Source organism: Anguilla rostrata, chromosome 1 (genome assembly GCF_018555375.3).
Source record: "Anguilla rostrata isolate EN2019 chromosome 1, ASM1855537v3, whole genome shotgun sequence".
NCBI lineage: Eukaryota > Metazoa > Chordata > Actinopteri > Anguilliformes > Anguillidae > Anguilla > Anguilla rostrata.
The window spans coordinates 49,993,158-50,013,302 of NC_057933.1; the positions used below are offsets into that span (position 1 = coordinate 49,993,158).

At 43.1% G+C, this 20,145-nt stretch overlaps 1 protein-coding gene across 2 annotated transcripts in view; it reads right to left on the reverse strand.

Moving 5' to 3' along the window:
- The window catches only part of LOC135257687 (serine/threonine-protein kinase 3), an 80,493-nt gene extending 61,726 nt beyond the window's left edge, over window positions 1-18,767 (reverse strand). Inside the window, exons 1-5 of one of the 2 annotated variants that reach the window (XM_064340706.1) lie at window positions 17,800-18,764; window positions 15,480-15,560; window positions 12,210-12,338; window positions 11,628-11,742; window positions 1,116-1,280 (exon numbers count right to left, since the gene is read on the reverse strand). In XM_064340706.1, coding sequence (XP_064196776.1) covers window positions 1,116-1,280; window positions 11,628-11,742; window positions 12,210-12,338; window positions 15,480-15,560; window positions 17,800-17,822 — 513 coding nt within the window. In that variant the 5' untranslated portion in view covers window positions 17,823-18,764. Of the gene's footprint in view, window positions 1-1,115; window positions 1,281-11,627; window positions 11,743-12,209; window positions 12,339-15,479; window positions 15,561-17,799 lie in introns of both variants that reach the window. The other variant, XM_064340715.1, reaches the window with a different exon arrangement.
- Between the last annotated feature and the right edge of the window lie 1,378 nt (window positions 18,768-20,145).

Here is a 20,145-nt window from a genome sequence, read left to right on the forward strand (position 1 = left end):
CACATTACCCACTGTCTGCTATATTGCAAATTCCCTAATTGCCGTTTCTACCCTCTTCCCGCCGCTGCCGGCGGGGCTCTTGCCCCAACCCTCAAGAGTGCTTCGAGAGTCGTCTGGTCTCCCCCACCTCTGCGGTCCAGCCCCTCCTTCGTCATTGCCTCCACCCTGCCCACATCTGTCGCCACCTGCTGTTCCCCATCACCGCCACCCGGCCCCACCCATCATCTGAGCCACATCACAAATCTTATAAAACTGGCTGACATGCTGGTCACCAGTCAGCACCCTGAGCCGACCAGAGGAGGATGGGTTTCCCCCTTGAGCCTGGTTCCTTCCAAGATTTCTTCCCATCTGCCACAGGGAGTTTTTCCTTGCCACTGTTGCCTTAGGCTTGCTCCTGTGGGAGTTTAGGCCAGGGTTGTCTGTAAAGCGTATTGTGACAACTGCTGTAAAATACGCTATACAAATAAAATTTGATTGATTGATTGATTTATGGTTAGCCAGGGTTTCAGTCAGCCGGTATGACAGCGCATCATTGAGCACCAGCGACTCCCGCTGTTCAGCTGCCCCCAAACTCCGCCTGTCCAGCTGCTGACGAAGTTTCTTCCTCCAGTTGATTTCAGCGAGAGCTCGACTCGTGAACGGCAGTTTGATAATAAGTGCCAGTTGACAGGACATGCTTCAGGAGAGCACGTCTGTCCGCGCTCTTCTGAATCAATAGCAGCAATGAGCTCTGATGAAAAAGATTGGACATTCCAAATTGGGGGGGGGGGGAATTTAAAAGTAGAAAAAACTCATTTCCCCTCCTGTCAGACCACACATAACACAGTCAAGCCCCATTTCCACCCACAAATGTTCCTCAGGGTGACTTGGAAAAGTGATCTCTCCATTTCATTTTTAAATATTAGTAAAACCGGTCATTAGAAATCAAATCAATAATTCATTTTCAGCGATAACAGTTAGTCACCAGCCATATTCTAGCCATCGTGGGTCTGGACCAGATCTGCATGCTTTCGCTCGCATTGGTTAGAAAACCCTCAACTGGGCTGATTTCATTGGCTCCCGTTTTTGTTGGGCCAAAGCTGTGGAATCCGCACGCCCGTGAATAGGAAACTTACCGTCAGCTGTCCCGCCACGCCGAAATCTGCCAGTTTCGCATGACCTTCTGTGTTGAGGAGGATGTTCCCAGCTTTTATGTCTCTGTGGATTTTCCTCATAAAGTGCAGATACTCCAGGCCCTTCAGGGTCGATTTGAGGATCGTTGCAATCTCGTCTTCAGTGAGCTGTGCAAAACAAACACAGAGTTGGTTTTTTCCTTGCCAATAATGAAGCTTCTTTAAACAAATCAAGCTTGAAAATAATTATGAAAACCTTTTATTAAGTCTTTTTATTAAGTCCCAGCTTGTCATGAGTTCCCACTGACAACTGTCCCATGATAATTACAGAAGCATACTGCAGGAGAGGTCTTTTTAAGGCTAAAAAGCATGTTGCTGACCCAAGAGAGCCAACATAGAGGTTCAAAGATTAGAGGCCGTCACAAACCAATACACAAATAATTTAACAGCATGTGTCTTTTATGCATCCACACCCTCAAATGATATAATAATTAAGAGCATTCAATCCTGGCAATTATGGTTCCCCCAATGCAGATACACAAAATGTTTCAGCGTCAAATGAATGCAAACAAAAAGAGATCCATCTGGGAAAGAAACAGGGCACAGTCCATAGGATGGCCAACTCTCAACCCTAATCCCTGGGCTGCCCAACCCTGTTCCTGCAGATCTACTGTCCTGTAGGTTTTCATTCCAACCCTAACCAAGCACACCTCATTCAACAGCTAGGGATCTACCGTCCTGTAGGTTTTCATTCCAACCCTAACCAAGCACATCTCATTCAACAGCTAGGGATCTACCTCCTGTAGGTTTTCATTCCAACTAACCAAGCACACCTCATTCAACAGCTAGGCTACCGTCCTGTAGGTTCATCCAACCCTACCAAGCACACCTCATTCAACAGCTAGGGATCACTGTCCTGTAGGTTTTCATTCCAACCCTAACCAAGCACACCTCATTCAACATCTAGAGATCTCTGAGCTGCTGATCCGTAGAAACAGGTGTGCCAAATTAGTGTTGAACCCCCATCATGGCACATACCGAGCTATGATCTGTTCTCCTTTACCCACTCCCTTGCCGTTTTCTATCTTTCTAAATAAAGCAAACAAAAACATGAAAAAAGAGAGCGCCATCTACATAGCACAAGTGCACAGCCAAGCTGTATCTACAGGACAGCGGACAAACAGCCATAGTGTGCCAGCTAGGTGCTCAGTGCTCCAGACTGTAGCGTGCACAGCCTGTGACCCATGCTCTTTATCTCAACCAGTAGCAACTAATGACTATTGAGCCTTCTTATCTAAATAACAAACAGGATATCAATGCTCGCAGTGTACTGTTTACATAGACCAGGGCCACTCAACTGGCTAGGCAGGCAGCAGAATTGTTGGCTTTCGTTAAAGCAATTGACGGCGTTTCGGATCGCATCATTCGACCCCTCTTCCTCCACTCCCGGCAACGAGCGCTGTGTGGTTTGAAGATGGCTGGAAAACCCATTGTGTTTCAGTGCATTAAGACCAAAGCGGAGTCACCCCGGGTGCAAGCCCCCCGACGCGGCCTTTTTAACAGGACACCTGGCTAACGGCTGAACGCGAGAGTCCCCGTGTGAACACGGACGGGCCGCGCGATTGGACGGTGTGGGTTAGCGGCCCCGGATCAAACCTCCGCTAACCTGACAGCTCCATCCAGTCCAGGACATGACTCACTGGAGAGTGGCAAACTCAGTGCATTTGGGGGGGGGGGGGGGGGGTAATTTCCCATTAAGGGACTGCCAAAGTGTGGGGCAAGCCAAGCACTCTGGCACAATGTGCACTTCATTAGTGGGAAAGTACTGGGAAGAGCCAGGCCCAGCCAAGTTCTGCAAGGCTCAAGAAAGCCAATAAAAACCCCAGCCAGGGAACAGCTTGGATTTGGGGTACGAGGGTGGAGGGCAGGGGGGGCCGAAGAATGTTACTTCTGTAAAGGCCAGAAGGAGTGTGCAGCAGCATGTGTGTGTTCGCATCGTCAGTCATTCCCTACATGCCCTGGTCCAACGATCCGAACCCTTGGAGCCGCCTAATGCTGGACCCCGGCCTGCCTCTATGGAACATGACAGAACAAAATCCAGAGAATTTGAAACAGCATCTTATACCGTGGCAGGAACACCCTACTCTATGACTGACAAGACCGCAGTGGAACACCAGAATATACTGGAACGGAGGGAAGAAGGGAGTTGTTAAAATAAAATGGTATTCTAAACTGTAACGAGAGAAAGAAAGAAGTATGTGGTCAGAACAAGCTTCATTTCTGAGGAGAGCAGCAGAGGATATGAAAGCGATCGAGTCCTCCAGCTCTGGTTTTCCCAGGCCAAAGACGACGCACATGTTAAGCAGCAGTCCCTACGGGTCATTAACGGTTGCTGTTTTCCTTTCTATCGCGGTTCTGCACACGCGGGCCCCCGATATTTACGGACTCGCTCGGCGCACACGAGAGGCCGCGCCTGGCAGACGGCGGCGGGGTTTCCGAGCGCGGCAGCACCTGGGCCGTTACAGATCCCCGCAGCCCACTTCCACCGGCTCTCTGCATCCGAGCCCGCGGGGCCTCTTACTGCGCACTTCGGCTTGTTTATCTTCTCAAACAGAAACAAAGGCCCACACTACTGAGAACCCTGCATTTTTACGAGTTAGTGACATCACCCATAAAATGTTGGAATAAATGAGCATTAAAGCTCCCGTTTTCTTTTTCTTTTTTTGGGGGGTGGGGGTGGAGTGGTGCTCCTTCCCCTCTCTGTACCTCTGCTGACACTACGTTGCCCCCTGACTCTTGATTAGGTTCACAGACATTATTCAACTGGATTGCACAACTGAGTCAAAGCAGTAACGTAGTTCTCCCAGCTGTAGTTCTCTCCATTGGGATATCCAACCTCACTCTACATTTAGTTCAATTTTTTCCTCACAATTTGGAAAAATTGATTATGCCTCAATTCATGTTTTTGACACCCACACCCATGTAAAGAGATCCACAGCTGAAGCACACACTTGTTATTCACTGACTCATGTGCCAATGGCCACAGTGCTTCAGGAGAGCTAGCACTGACTGGACGGACATCTCCGATTGATGACAACTGGAAGCGTGTGGATGCCTAGTGCGTCATTCAGAGGAGGTAACCCAAAGAACACTGGCTGACATTAATACACGAACCCTATTTTGGTATACCTAGCCTAGTAGTGCAACTGAATCAGTCTCAATGGCACATGTTTACACATTAAGTTCCAGGATTTAAGCTTTAAAAAAATGAAGTTCAATTTGGTGTTCTTCTTACAACAGAAGCTTACTAGAAAACATGAAGAGAGTCAATTATGTGCCCTTTATTCAACCTATTATTCAAAACATACCTGGTATTTACTTATGTGCTTGGTACTCTACATCCAACCAACACATTCACATTCCTTGAGTTTAATTTTCAACTGCCTATGGACTATTTTCCCCAAAGCTTGAAGGTATTATTAGACTTTAGGTAAATATTTAAACACAGATAGTCAAGTCAAGTATTTACTGATTAGATGCTCTTTAGACCCCAACCTGTAACCAGTTCAATACGGAGTGAACATGGCTGTCAGAGAGCTCTTCATGGCTAAATCGGTTGGTTTCAGGGCAGACCCGTTAGCTCACCAGAGGGACAGGTAAATGCATTGTTGGGGCTTTGTGACAATGTAGTATCCAATGTCCCTCCAAACCTCCAGGGACTACTATATGACAGTCAACTCCCTTCAAAGCTGCCATTCATGGAACTGAGCTGGAGGACAGGCATCCACAGAGGTTCAGACATAAGCTGCAGAGCTGGATAACCAAGCAACCCCAGCAGTCAGGGTTGATGAAGCCAACTGGTGTGCCACCAGCCCGCAGTAACGGGGAGCGCTTGCTTCAACTTCCTCTGACAATAACGCCGTCTAAATCTGCCGTTGCCCATCCAAAATACACAGCAGAAAATAAAAGCACAAATTAGCTGCAAGTAGAATAAATATTCCCAGCCTTTCGGTTCACCGCATTCCCTACACAAATCTTGTCTTGACGAAATGATTCCACTGTCGTCCAGTACAAACCTCTGTGGGGGTTTCAAGCAAGGGTTGCCTTCTGCGATGTGACCTCCACACTCTTTCCAGCGTTACCTTATTGGACACCAGGATGAATCAGAGATTTCAGCGCAAGGACATCGTCTCAATCTGTTTAGCATTGACCCTGAGGGGTCAGGCAGAACTACCACGTCTACTGTGCCAGAATCTGTAAAAGTCTGTAAGCCTTTATTTATGAGTTCATTTACAATTATCAAGTGAGCCATTAGAAGGGACCAGCAATCAATTTCTGCACTGAAACCAGTAATACATCTACCATAAGAATTACGGGAGATTTATAAATCTTGAAGCCTGAATAACTGTGGATATGGAGGCTTTATAGCGTTTTTAACAGCTCCCCAGCACACAATGACAGACAGAACCTAGCTTAGAAAAGCCATGTCCACCGATTCCAGCTACCCTTCCATATGTGGAATCAATACAGGCCATTTACTTGGGATTCTTACTTGAACCATCAAATCTAAAGCACATTGGCAGAAAATTACATCTCTTTTATGATGTTGTTACATGAAATATAGACAGTTGTGGGGAAACCATTTGAGTGCCACTCAATAAAAGTGGCTCATGTTTAAAATTGTGAGACGCATTTCAATTCAACTGACAGGTTTATCGTACTTAAATTACGAGCACCTGTACTTCATGTTAATGCAATGTGAACAAAACAGTATTGGTCTTCCTGGCTCGCAAATTAACTGATGCAAATGAGAATTTCACCGCAGAGCCATATTTAAAAATATACAGAAAATGAAGAATTAAACAATGCTTTTCCTTTCACAGCTGCTCTCAAGAACACTTAAGAACGGAAGTTCCCAGCGATTTCTGCTCACATAAAATGATGTGTAACGATACTTGCATGTAGAAATTTTCCTCCATATTCCTTGAACAAATACCCAAGCCATGACTTGACTTCCTCCCGTTTTACGACAGCGCCAGTGTTGGTGTAAAACAGGTCATTTGGACCTCCCCGAGACTGCTCAGGAGAAGCTCCTGGGTCGCCAGCGCTGACAGACAGCCAAGAGTCTCGCTCGACCAATAACTCCACTCTCACTCCTACATCGTAAACAGCTTAAAACCCTATTAAAACCACAAATGCATTTTCAGACCGAAGGAACACTCACAGAGCAATATTTCCTGTCTGCAAGTTCACTGTAAATAAAATATCCAGAAGCGGGTGCTCGCTTGTGACTAATGGCCTGAACTGGCCTGAATATGAGTTTCAAACACAACAAGTCCTAAAAATACATCAGAAAGTTCTGACTCACCGAGAGGAAGTCATTACAGGAGACTGATTAGACCGTTTTCAGCTCCTGCAATGAGGCTCCCCTCCGGTACAGTTTGCACTGTGCGCATGTGAGTTTTGTGGAATACCAGTGAAACATGGTTCTGCTCAGCCCATTTATTCAGCACTGGAACAGAATGCTGTCCTGCAAGCACCAGAGCACAGTTACACGCATTACTGCAGTTCAAAAAGACACTGGAAAGAGACAAAAACAGGAGAGGAGGAGCCACGGGGGTGGAATTTGGCCCAAAAGGCAGGCTATTTTGATTTTGACGGGCGCTCCAAGTCAAACATCCAATATTTCTCTGAGTTTTGATAGAAAATGTGTTTAGACTAGCCAGGTTTGCTAGAGAGCCATCAGGCGACTCAAGGAGCAAGACTGCTGAAGAAAACTCCACCGGCACAAGGCTTTCCTCCTCTGGGAATCCCCGGGGGTCTTTCACAGCACAGGGCCTTTTCCTGTAACACTGTCAGGACCGGCTCTCATTTTTTAAGTACAAAGCCATTTCCTGTCTGCATGCGCGCTCCTCTACATCTGGCGCACAAGAAAGAGAAAAACGCGGGAAAAAAATGGGAGAAATTATGTTCAATCATATGGATGGCTTGGTGTGTTTTACTTATGAAAAATGTCATAGCATTTCCACATTTATTCCTTGCAGATGTGCGCCATGTAATCAGGAATGCGCAGTCATACCGCTGCCAGCGGCAGGGAGCCAGAGAGGAGCGCTGCTGATTCTCCCTGCGAGATCGCTGTGTCATTCACCCCCCCAGAGCGCCAACGCCGTCGCACTCAGCTCGCGTTCACTGCGGTCCTCTCCGGTGAGGGCAGAAAATCTGGCCCCCTGCAGCAGCCCCAGGGACTTACAGCGCTCTGCTTGTATGGGTTTGGTACCCTTGACTGGCAGACAAACAAATGCATTGTTTTTTTACCCTCCCTCATTTCACTCCGTACACAGTATAACCCAGCTGTGGTATCATAACTGGGACAATTACAACATTTGTCTTAAAATTGAGAGAAATATCAGCCCAGCTCTACTGTATGGCTGCTGGTTGAAGAATTCACACACTACATGCTCACTGCAGCATCGTGCCTACTTAGTGCATTTATACACAGGTCTCTTCCTGCAAGCCTGCAGAAGGGATATTTGTTCAGGTGCTGGAGGGTAGGGGGTAGGAATCTGGATGTGCAGTAGCCCCAATCTGGCCACCGCCTTCAGACGTCTTTATGCCTCTCTCAGTGCCTGGTGAAAGCACCGGCTCCATGTTGGAGGTACCAGACAGAGGGAAACCAGGGCCCAGGATGGTAACTTGGGGCTTTTAAAAACGTCAGTTCTGACCGAGTGCCCAGGACATCTTGTGCCTGAGGTGATTTATCCCCAAACACAAAGCGGAGACTTTATTTATGTCTCTCATCAGCCTATTAACAACACTTGAGCGTGGCCAGGAGACAGGTGCCTGGGAGACAGGGGTTTACTATTTCCCCTTTCCAGCAGCAGCAGCAGCGCTCACAGGGGGAGGGGCCGACCGAGCTACCGAGGCGGTTACTTCAGCACCGGGTGGTTACTTCTGTCACTCCACCAGTAAGAGGAGAGGCAGGACAAGTAATGTGCAGAACATGGTTAATTGGAGAGCTCTGCCTACTTCAGTTCAGTTTATAAGCTGCTCTACAACCATGGGGGGACAAACCTTCCAGAATCTGGAGATGTTATGCCGAGAGAGAGAGAGGGCCATTCATGAAAATGCCGGTCTGATTTCACTGTCAAAAATGGTTCCTCTTCAAAAGTCTCTCCTAGGAACACGACGGTATGGTATTTCAACATTATGATAACCGCTCCAAAAAACATCATTTCAGGAAAAAATAAACCAGCGTTTTGCATTGACAAATAGCTTCATTTTAATGTCTCGATGTATCCTGTCCTGCAGAAACGGATTCTGATCCTTGCCGGGGGAATTATCGGTACATTCAGCGCACATGATTTATGGCAGGTCCCGGCACAGCCGGTTTCTGAGACAGACAAAACGAAGACAAACCCTACGTTCGACGTTCGAAAATCATAAAACAAATAATGATGGAATGAACTGGGATGATATCACACTGTCCCCCATAAATGTTGTTTGGAAGCACATACAGTTCCATAATATTTGAGACAGAGATCTTTTTGTTTTTCTTGATTTGGTTCTATATTCCACAATTTTAGATGTGTAACCAAACAATTCACATGTGGTTAGTGCACACTCAGCTTTTTTAAGTGTATTTTTTTACACTTTGGTTCACCATGTAGAAATTACAGCTTTTTCTATGAATAACCCCCACATTTCAGGGCGACATATTAATGTTATGTGAATGAAAGCAGTCATGTTTAGTTCTTTGTTGTATATCCTTTGCATGCAATGACTGGTTGAAGTCTGTGGCCCATAGACATCATCAGGTGCTGTGCATCCACTCTGGTGATGCTCTGCCAGGCCTGTACTGCAGCCATCTTCAGTTCCTGCTTGTTTTGCGGACTAACTTCCCTAAGTGTTGTCTTCAGCATAAGAAACGCATGTTCAAATGGATTCAGATCAGGCAAATGGCTTAGCCAGTCAAGACTTTTACCGTTTTTGCCTTTGAAAAACTCCTTTGTTGCTTTAGGAGTATATTTGGGATCACGGTCTTCTTGTAGGATGAAGCGGGGTCCAAAGAGTTTGGAGGCATTTGGATGAGCAAATAAGATGCTGTACACTTCAGAATTCCTTCTGTGGGTGCTATCAGCAGTTACATAATCAATGAAAAAAGTAAGCCAGTAGCTGTGGCAGCCACACATGCCAAAATCACATCGCCCCCACCACCACGTTTCATAGACGAGAGGAGTGCTTTGGGTCTCTACATTATAGGCCCAATCAAACAAAAGAGAGCTCATTTCCAGCTACTGAACAAATATAGTGCATACTGTCCACGTAGTGGTGTGAGTACTAGCTAAAAGGCTTAACAGTGGCCAGAATTTGAACAGCTATATTTCACGCTCCATTTGAGGTACAGTCATGAGCATGTATACATCTCCTCACAAAAAACAAGCTGGCAATGGAGCACAGAAGAAATTATTCACATTTGGTGAAGATCCAATATGTGAATCCGGCATATCTTGCCATTCTATTGCTGATAAGAATTAGGCAGAAGATGCCAGCTTTTGGTCATTAATTACTGTCAGGCACATTTATAGAAATCCATGACACTACAGATTATTCAATTTATATTACTTTCATTGGTCCCACTGCATATCAAAGGCTTATCCCAGCGTGCATTGGGCGAAAGGCAGGAATACACCCTGGACAGGCCACCAATTAATTGCAGGGCACACACACCATTCATTCACACACTCATACTTATGGGCAACGTAGTCTTTCCAATTAGCCTACGTGAATGTCTTTGGACTGTGGGAGGAAATCCACGGGGAGAACATGCAAACACACTGTTACACACTCCCTGCTACTGTTAAACACTTCCTGCTTAATGAATCACTCACTCAGATTTACTTGCACTTCAAATGAGTAAAATGCATAGGTCTCCTTTAATAAAACAATCTAACACAGACAGCATGGAAGCATGGGAAAAACTGAGGCTTAAGGCCTTGCGCCTTTTAGGACAACTCACTCTCCTGATGACTTCTGGAAACTTCATTTGCTTGGGGAGCCCCAAACAAGTGAACCAAAAACTCCAGGTCTCTCCACACCCAGCACTGCATTTATAGTGAGACCTCAGCATATGCAAAACAATTTTACCCTCAAGGCTTGTGTCTGGCTACGTAATGCAAAACTGATTAGCCACAGTCTTTAATTTCTGAATCAAAACAAACGCTCCGTGAAAAAAGATGAACTATAACAATGGCAGCAGATCGCATCTCCACCCCTTCGTAGAACAGCTCTGTTCATTCTAAAACGTAATTCACAAGGTTATACAACATAAAGACTCAAATTTGGAATTCCCTATTTGTGTGTACCTGCTCATCACTATAAATTCCTCCCTTATTTGGGACAGCTTGGGTGAGCATGCACTCTACTCGGAAACATGCAATGACAAGCTGCTTGAACTGCTTAACCGCAATGTCAGAGTCACACAGACACTGAGACCGAAACCGAAATGTAGCAAGTGCAGGCAGTCGGAGGGCACAGTCAAAACCAGACCCGCAATGTCTAGCACGCGTTTCATGATGTTACAGTATGTTATGCATGAAATACCGGTATTACTTTCCTGGTATCTCACATGCAGTCCAAAAAAACACATCCCTGTTTGCACTATGCATGGAAGGTACTGTAAGAACTTGTAAACACTTGCACAGCATGCTCCAAATTGACCAATAAAAATAATCTACTCAGGTTGCTCTCAGAAATGGCTTGTTCACAAATGCAAAGCCAGAAGAAAAACATGGGCAAAATTAGAACCATAACATCACTTGCCAGAAACCTAAATTACCTATGGTGCCTTTTAGCAGACTTCAATTTCAGTGATAAACTATAGTGGCAATGAACAGCAGGCTTTTTACACCATTTATTCCAAGATCCATTGTGGCAAAGAGTATCTCGTATAACGTAATATAAAAAGTGTCACACCATTTATGGAAAGGTGACTGCCTTCTTCTGAATTAATTATTTATTGTGTAAATTTACCACAAATCCAAAAAATCCAAGACTAAGCCTAGCTATTAAATTGATTTGCTTAAAAAGTTACCTACCTGGCTGAAAGCACATACAGAAAGAGACGATGTGCATGTGACTTTCCAACATTAAAATAAAATAAAAAACATTTGAGCAGACATGGCATTTTATAGTCAGAAGAGGATGCAAACAATATTATCATCAATTTATCAAAACTCGCATCAGAAGTTGCTTTAAAATAAACACTCCCGTTTGCTCACTATAAACTATTATTATCATCATCAATGGCTGACATGGAATAACATATTTCTTATGAATGGACCTGATGTGAAATTACAGTGTATTCTAACGTATGCCAATACAGAAATATGAAAACGAGGCTTAGGAGAAACTGGCTGCTTGCTGGTATTTTATAGCCGATTCTAAACTGGATTCCCCTTCCCACCATTAACATCAGCGCTACAATGAATATGGCTGACTCAATCAGGCATCACTCACCGTTTTATTGCGCAGTCTGATGATGTCAGAGACGGAGCCAGCTCCACAGTATTCCATCACGATCCACAGGTCTGTGTTCTTGAAGTAACTGCCATAGTACTTGACTACATAAGGACTGAAAACACAGAGGAGCAAACAAAACGCTGAATGTCAGGACCTTTAATGATTAATGGGAACATATGCAATGTTTAATAAAGTTTAATAACCATAGAAAATGAAAGAATTAAATTCCAGCATCACTATGCAGACGGAAAGTCCAGGTTCAGTCAGTGTAATTGTAAATCTGCCAGACTTTATGCCCATGAGAACAATACAGCCTTTATAACTAATTTTAAACTTCATTGGACCTTTATCATTTTTATTCTTTCCAAGTACCTGTCCTGTAATTATATATATATATATATATATATATATATATATATATATATATATAATTAATTTTCTTTCATAAATCTACATATGAATTTAGCTTTTTATTCGCCTTGTTTCTTCTCTTCCTTGCAAAGCACTTTGAGGGCCATATTTGAGATGGAATATATAAACAGAATGTGTTGTTGTCGTAGTCGTAGCTTTTCTTCATACCTGTCACACTGTTGCATGATGGATATCTCCTTGATGATCTCTTGGAGGTCCGACTCCACAGGCACCTGTTTGATTGCCACCACCTGGCCAGACTCCTTGTGTATGGCTTTGTATACACTACCATAGGACCTGCATATGAGAAACAGTATGAACCAATATTTTTCAAAAGGCCACACAGACATTACCTAGCATGATACAGTTAGCATGGCACTAGTACACCATTCTTTTCATTGTACCTCAAGCATGCACATTTCTACTCCAGAGGCTGATAACATAATAAAAGCCAAAAATGTAGGTGTTTGTTTGTATAAAACAAAACGTGAATCTTGTTCGAGAAAAACATTTTAAGTTCTCTGGAAATATTTCTGAAAGTATCTGCCAATAAGCTTCTGGGAAAAATGTTTGGTTGGGCGTGATGCACATACACCAGGTAAATGGCTATTCCAAGTCTGATTTATTAAGCCCTGTACATTCAACAGAACCAAAAGTATTCCCTGAGTTTTACTCATTCATACTGTAGAACCCAATTTAGATGTCCTCAAAAAAGGTCAGAATCTGATTCTCAAACTTGATTTCCTATAGTTACATGGAGGATTTAGTCCCCTTTAAAGATCGCTAAACTATGATGAGGCAACAAAGAAGATGAGAACAGCCAAGGTTGGCCTGTGGAAAACAGCAGATGCCCCTACAGAGACAAAGGGAGGAAGCCATTTGCTGACCAGTAAGAGGGTTGAACAGACTTTATTGTGGGTTTTATTGGCTGAAAGAGGACAATATCATGAAGCTTTTATAGATTTTTGGCAAAGTAATGGCATTGTGAAAAGTGCAGCACTCAGTCATGCAAGGTGCTGAATCTTATAAAACTCACAGCAGGAGCACAGAGTCCAGAGAGGTGTAGACAGTAAAAAAATAATTCATTAAAGTCTGGCACGTTTGTTGAGATACAAGCTAAAATAATACACAGAGGAGACCAAAGTACCCCAAAAGTGAAACAGCCAACATATTTGATTCTTAAAAATGAGTGCGTTCACAGATGTATTCTGGCACTCCTTTTTGGAAAGGAATTTCACATGAATTGTTCTGTTCCTTTAGGGAAAAAAAAACTCAACAATCCTCTGAATCGTGCTTCTGTGATCTTTTAGTACTATTTTTGGGTATTATATTTAAATTGAGACTCATACAGGCCACAACTGTACATAGAAATCACACAACTTTAAAAACTGCTCGCTGTATTGAAAAAAGAAGAGTGAATTCTGGGAGACACATTGCTGACTTAACAGACAAAAACAAACACACATACACACATCCATACAAACCCGCATACACACACAAACATACAAGATAATTATTGCTCTATGCCAACTGTTTAAGGGGAATTCCACTGCAGAATGAACTTGCGCTTGTACAAGAGCCACTGTCCCGGATTAAAATGAGCTCTCGGCCAGCTCCCTACCTGTAGTAAGCGCAGAGCTGCAGGCCCCAAGTTACTGCGCATGCTCCAGGTACCTGCTTTACAGCGGCTGGGCACTTACAGCCCATGGGCAGGTGTCGGACAACGCCGCTCACAGGTTTCCCCTCTTACTGAACACAAATGAATGGGCTGGGCATTACTACAGGGCCTGCAGAGGGTAATGTTACTCACAGGCAAACTCGCCACTAAAGAAGGATAATCGAGGTTAATGTGTTCGGTTCAGTTTACTTTACTGCTTAAGTTCTACTAAAATGAAAATGGCGTTTCAGTGGGGCAAACTGCATGGGTTTAACGTAACTATGATTTGGATACCTGTGATATATGCAGCTGACTCATAGCAAGCCATTTCAGACATGGTCACAACTTGTGTAATATTTGGTTGTCATAAGAACACCGGTGGTGAGAGAGAATGGGGGAGGGGAGACAAAGGCATTAAGCCAGGTGAGGAGAAATGTATGGTTGACATCGCTGACCTCCCCTCATATGAGAGCTAGTACATATACTCTCCATATCCATTAATTTCAACAGACTATCTGACAAAAATACCACGCTTGTCACGCTTATTCACTGCCATTTTTCATAACTTTCCTAAACAATGCATGAACACGTAAATAACCTGCTTGACTTGTCATTTTAGTAGAATAAAGACAGAAGTAGCCTATGTGCATTTGCAAAATCAATTTACCAGTTCTACAGCCAGTTAAAAATGAAATTCTTTCAATGCAGGGTTTTTAGCCACTTCACGTGCAGTTACACCATCTACATAGTTTGCGTCAGTTACTTCAATTCGCATCATCATTCTACCACAAGCATGGACTTACATGTTTTCAGTAAACAGTTTTTCAAGTCTCAAAACTTGCAAGAAAATACTGTTTACAGTTAGAACAGAGGCTACCCCAAATCTCTTCAGTCAACCCTCTCTTCGCTTACGTTGGAGGTACACTACATGACCAAAAGTATGTGGACACCTGGCATCCAACATCTCATCCACAATTATGGACATTAATATGGAGTTGATACACCCTTTGCTGCTATAAAAAACGTCCATTCTTCTGGGAAGGCTTCATACTAGATGTGGGAGCATTACACCGTACTACTGCAGGGCCTTGCTTCCATTCAGCCAGTAGAACATTAGTGAGGTCAGGCACAGATTGGGCGATTAGGCTCTCAGTTGGCTTTCCAATTGATCCCAAAGGTGTTGGATGGGGTTGAGGTCAGGGCTCTGTACACGCCAGTCAAGTTCCTTCACACTGTGCTGCGTGCCCAAGGACACTGCCATGCTGAAACAGCAAAGGGCCTTCCCCAAACTGTTGTGGAAGCACAGAATCATCTAGAATGTCATTGTATGCTGCAGCATTAAAATTAGCCTTTACTGGAAGGGGCCTAGCTCAAACCATGAAAAACAGCTCCAGACCAAGGGGTGTCCAGATAATTTTGGTCATATTGTGCATCTCCAAATTCCAATTACCCACCCATTGTAGTTGCTCAAAAATAAGGAAGGGTGGAGGTGTACATCATTATGACGTATACCTCTACCGAAATGTGCGTCTTTTGCTGCAGATATCTCTGTACAGAGATTGCTCTGGCCGGCCGCACTGAGAGAATGAATCAGTTACGCCTTGATCTGTTAAATGAGCTAAACGCTGTTCTGCGGCGGAATTCCCCTTTGATTGGGACTTCTGAATGCATCTACTGTAAACACCGTTAGATGTCATCTCTGCACTGTCCCGCACCCTGGGACTCTCACAGGAGCAGCAGGGTGGAGGACGAGGGGATCAGGAAAAAACAACATAACTTACCCTTCACCAAGTTTCTCAAGAACATCGAAAACTTCTTCCGGCTGTTTCGTCAAGCTGTCTTCGCTCAGCTTTTTCAACTTGCTGTTGAAGTACAGAGATATCATTAATGTATAACAATGATATTAACGACCTAAAAATGCAGCACCTAATGATAATTATAAAATGATAATGATAATGACTGTGAATGCCTGTGAAGCTTACTGTGACAATTGCTGTGAAATACGCTATATAAATAAAATTTGATTGATTAGTTTTGACAAACCAAAATTTTGGTACAACTGCTGGACTACGCTTTCAATTGTTGCCTGCAGTTTAAGTTTGTATGCTATAGAGATGATGACAACTGTATTCATGAGGTAAAGGAATAGAAAAACTAATTTCTATAGAAAACATCTAGAGGAAGATCCTATCGGAGTAGACATGAGCCTTTTAATGAAGCCCAATCTTTTAAGCTCAAAATAAACATAATTACAATTAAACACAAAGTATTTGAAGGCCAACACTCACATAAAAGTTCTTAATAGAGTAAAGCACAGGTTTTTTATTTTTGATATAATGATCCAAATTAGAAACACTTTTTAATGCCAGGACCCAAATGAGAAATTTAGTACCTTTCAGGGACCCTTCCAATATACATAATAGCATAGCCTAGTACTACAGACTCTTTCTAGGACCCACCTCATACACTCCCATGATGCATTTTGGGCCCTGGCCCATACTTTTAAAAACACTGGGGTAAAGGGATGCATTGTCTTGTCGTCCAAATGGGGCTGTAAAGCATTCATTCATTCTCTCCACTTAGCAATAAATCTTGACAATTATGCAGCCTTCTTATCTCCCCAAAAATGAATAAACTAACATTCTCATGAACAAAATTATATTGAAGTTTGAGAGACAGATCACTAAGTTCTGGTCCGGAAGTAGGGAGCAGCAGGACCAGGATTGTAGTTGATAGGAAGGCCACAATCTGCAAGCTTGCCAGCACTCATTACGTAATTACCACTCAGGACTGGGGAGCTAAAATAGTTGATCTGCAGGCCCTGAAGAACTGCACTGAGCAGCCCCCTATTCAAAATCAAGCTGATTTATACTGTCAAATTGCACTGCATTCTGGAGACAGACTTACATATTCTAAATTTTGAGTACAACATAGCATTTACAATAATTATGAGTGCATGAGTGTCCAAGTAAGCTTATTTGATTATAGATATATTTTGCCTGATGTTGACTGTGCATATGAGAGTACGGTGTTTAATCAAAATTCACTAGGCCCTCCTATCTGGCGTAGGCCTACTAATTAGTCCATGTTAACTGAAGGTTAAGGTAGATTTCATGTACAGAAACAGTAAGCCCATATACTTTGAATGTCCCAAGAACAGAAAGTGGGAGCACTTTTTCAATAAAGTTTCAAAAAAGTGATCTTTGGAAGGTGGTTTTTGACTACAAAGTACAAGGACAACAAAGAATAAAGGTACTCTTTCCAATGCGAGTTGAATGTCTTTAAACAAACATGAACGTCAATTACCATTCTACTCAAACAAAGGCATTTAGCTTGCATTATAATGAGTGCCTTGGTTCTCTCCGTAGCTTATCCAATATCACAAACACCAGATCATGGAACAACAGACCACAGTATGCTTTCACACTGAAATACTTTTACGCAGCAATTACTGGTTTCGATGATGGCAGAGACTAAGTTAGCGACAAACAGTTAATATAACGTAGGCTACGAACTGTCTATGTCTCCATTTAATTCGGTAATTACCAATTCGAACGATTATTAGAAATGATGTAGCCTATGTATTTGCGACTTCTACAAGCATTAGGCCTACGCTACGAACGGTGCATAGCGAAATTCTATGTTGAATAGTCTACGTAAACAAGAGTTACATTGTCACATTAGACATATGTCTGGCAAATGTTCCTGCGTTCAGCTACAGGTCAGTTACAAATGAGTTGACCGCGGCATTTCAATGTAATGTCGCAGCACAAGAAAGTAACCAATCAGGGGCAAGAAAGATAAGACTACAGATGAAACAATTTAAAACACGGCGGAAAACGAAATCCAGATAAAAGCTATCGGTAGCCTAGACCAGTGGCAAAACAGCTAAAAGGCGCAGAAATTATACAAACGACAGTCTTAAGCAATCCTGTCTACAGACATGGCCTACAATTCGGCCTGAGCAAGGAAAACCCAACGCAAAAAGCGAGACAAGGGAAGCAATCCATACCTACAATGACCAACACAACATTGAAGGGGTAACAAAAGTTGAGCTAACGCATTTAGAAAACAAATCAGATTTAATTTGTTATTACCAACCTTTTTGGTGCTGATTGTTCCATTTTACTACAATCGGAAACGCTGGTATTCCCCAAGAATCTGATTTTTAAAGATAGAATGTGGCTTGCTAACTAATCAAGTTTCATATTCACTTCTACAGCTGTCTTCTCTGTGACAATCCAGTGACGTCAATAAAGGGCGCTTTCTAACATGCTGCTCCTAAAGGACGAACCTTCCAGCACAGCTTTTCCCTGGTTGGACAGATATATGAAACAGGAACCTCTGCAGTGGTCTTTTCAGATGTCAATATACATGCTTGATGTCCGAACCATCGTCTGTAGGAAGTAAACATGTGCGTCGTTGTGGGATTGTGGGAAAGAATTTTGTGACCCTGTTGGTAGGCGAGAACCAAACAGATTAGCAAATGCTGTGGGAAAAAAAACATTTGCTTCCACGTGCAGTGTTTCCGTTTTAAATTTGTGGAAACTATTAATGCCTTGGTCGAAATTGGACATTTGTCAGAAACTGTTCGGAGTTTTGAGCTGAATTGAGCGGTTGCGAAGAGTGAAGGTTGTTTAGGCTCTAATCTTCGGCTGTTTCTCCGCCAGCGATTGATTTTGGTTCATTTTCACTCGTCGAAGACAGTGTGCGTTCGACAACGCAGTTCGTCAAATCTGTGTCCCGCTTGTGCAGATACGTTGTGCTGTGTTGTCTAGTAGCCTAGCCTATGTGGATCGGCTGATATAAGCTAAAGAGCTCACTGGACTGATTGAGGCGTCCAAGTTATGAAACGTCGGTGGACTTCTGCAAATGCGTATGAGACTTTCGATGTGCAACACGGACAGGCCTATAACAGCCTGGAATCATCTATTTTCTTGAAAAAGAGGAATATATTTTGTTTTAGATTGTAGTCCTACTTAAGGTGAAAAGCATAGGCTAGATTAGTTTTGGTATTTTGTCATTGACATTTGTTGCATTAAAACGAGTTATCGCAAAATCGGTCTGGTATAGCCTAGTGTGGGGTGCTGTTTGCAATGTACATTCTACATTCATTCTGAAACCGTATGTATTCTATGTTTAAAAAAAAAACTGCATTTAAATTGTTGCGCGGTCATTTTATACTAATTTAAAAATAAGTCTCTAAGCGCCGGTTTCCCAAACAAGGATTAAATCTAGTCTTGGACTAAAAACATTTCTCTAATGGAGGTAGGCCTATCCACTGAAAACGAAACTTTGTCTTGGGCTTGACTTGATCCCTGTCTGGGAAACCAGCCCTAAAAGTTTAGCGGCTTTTTGTCGAGCACAGACCATAACTTAAATTCTGTCCATGATTAGCCCTTCCTTCCCATTTGTAGCCTTAACGCTTGGCCTCATAGCCTGTTGGTAGGATACATGTCGCTGAAATTGCACCGAATAGCCTATTCCGTATTGTCATAGGATATTCTCTAAATTCAGAAGTTACAGATTTGCAGTTATCCTAAATCTGCAATTAAAAACCTTTACTGATGTCACAAAACACCAGCTAATTTAGGTATCGTGCTTTGGTTTCCTGCATGTTTGTGCTTTACTCTTCCACCATTTATTTTCTCTCTGCAATCCACCATCTGCTATCCATATCAAGATTACCTGTGTTAAACTATAACATAGTCATAGTCTAATAGATGCAATATGTGCTCAATTCGAGTGCTCTATCGGTTGATTTTTCTTTGGAAGATTCTGCTGTGCACATCCGTTTCGTCGGTGGACTGTAGCCTATTTAATGTGCAGCTTGCACAATCGGGTAGCAGGCAGGAGCTCATTAGGCTGCATTTTGCACACTAGTTCATTATCATGTAGTACATTTTCATTTCATCTGTCTACTAGGGTGTAGGCCATACCTAACCTAATTTTCGACAGAAAAACTGCCCCCCGGCCACTTTACCACTTTTTTCAGTACTTAATTTTTCTGTATTTCAGTAGCTTCCTGTAGTGCATGGGCATAGTCTCAAACTTAGGCATGAAATGTGTTCAAAAACTGTTCTGTGGCTCATGTTCTCTGGCCATGCACCATTGCTAATAAAATAGGGCTTTTAAATAACTTTTTACTGCATTGCTCAACCTAATTTGGCCAGGGGCCAAAGCTAAGTCAGCCAAGCCAAGGTAGACACCACCTACCTAACTTGTGAATATTCATCAAAAATGAATTCTTGGATATCGTACAATTGTTCGTTAGCTTCTCTTCCCACAGAACATTTTCTGCATGGCATAAACCTTCCTTGCTTATTTAAGTACTAATAACATCCAGTGAGGTATGTGGTTTTTAAGGCACCTGAGTAGGACATGCCCAAAAGACAGAGAAGCTCTGTGCCTTTCCATCAGCTTTTTCCACAGGTGCACATGCATTAT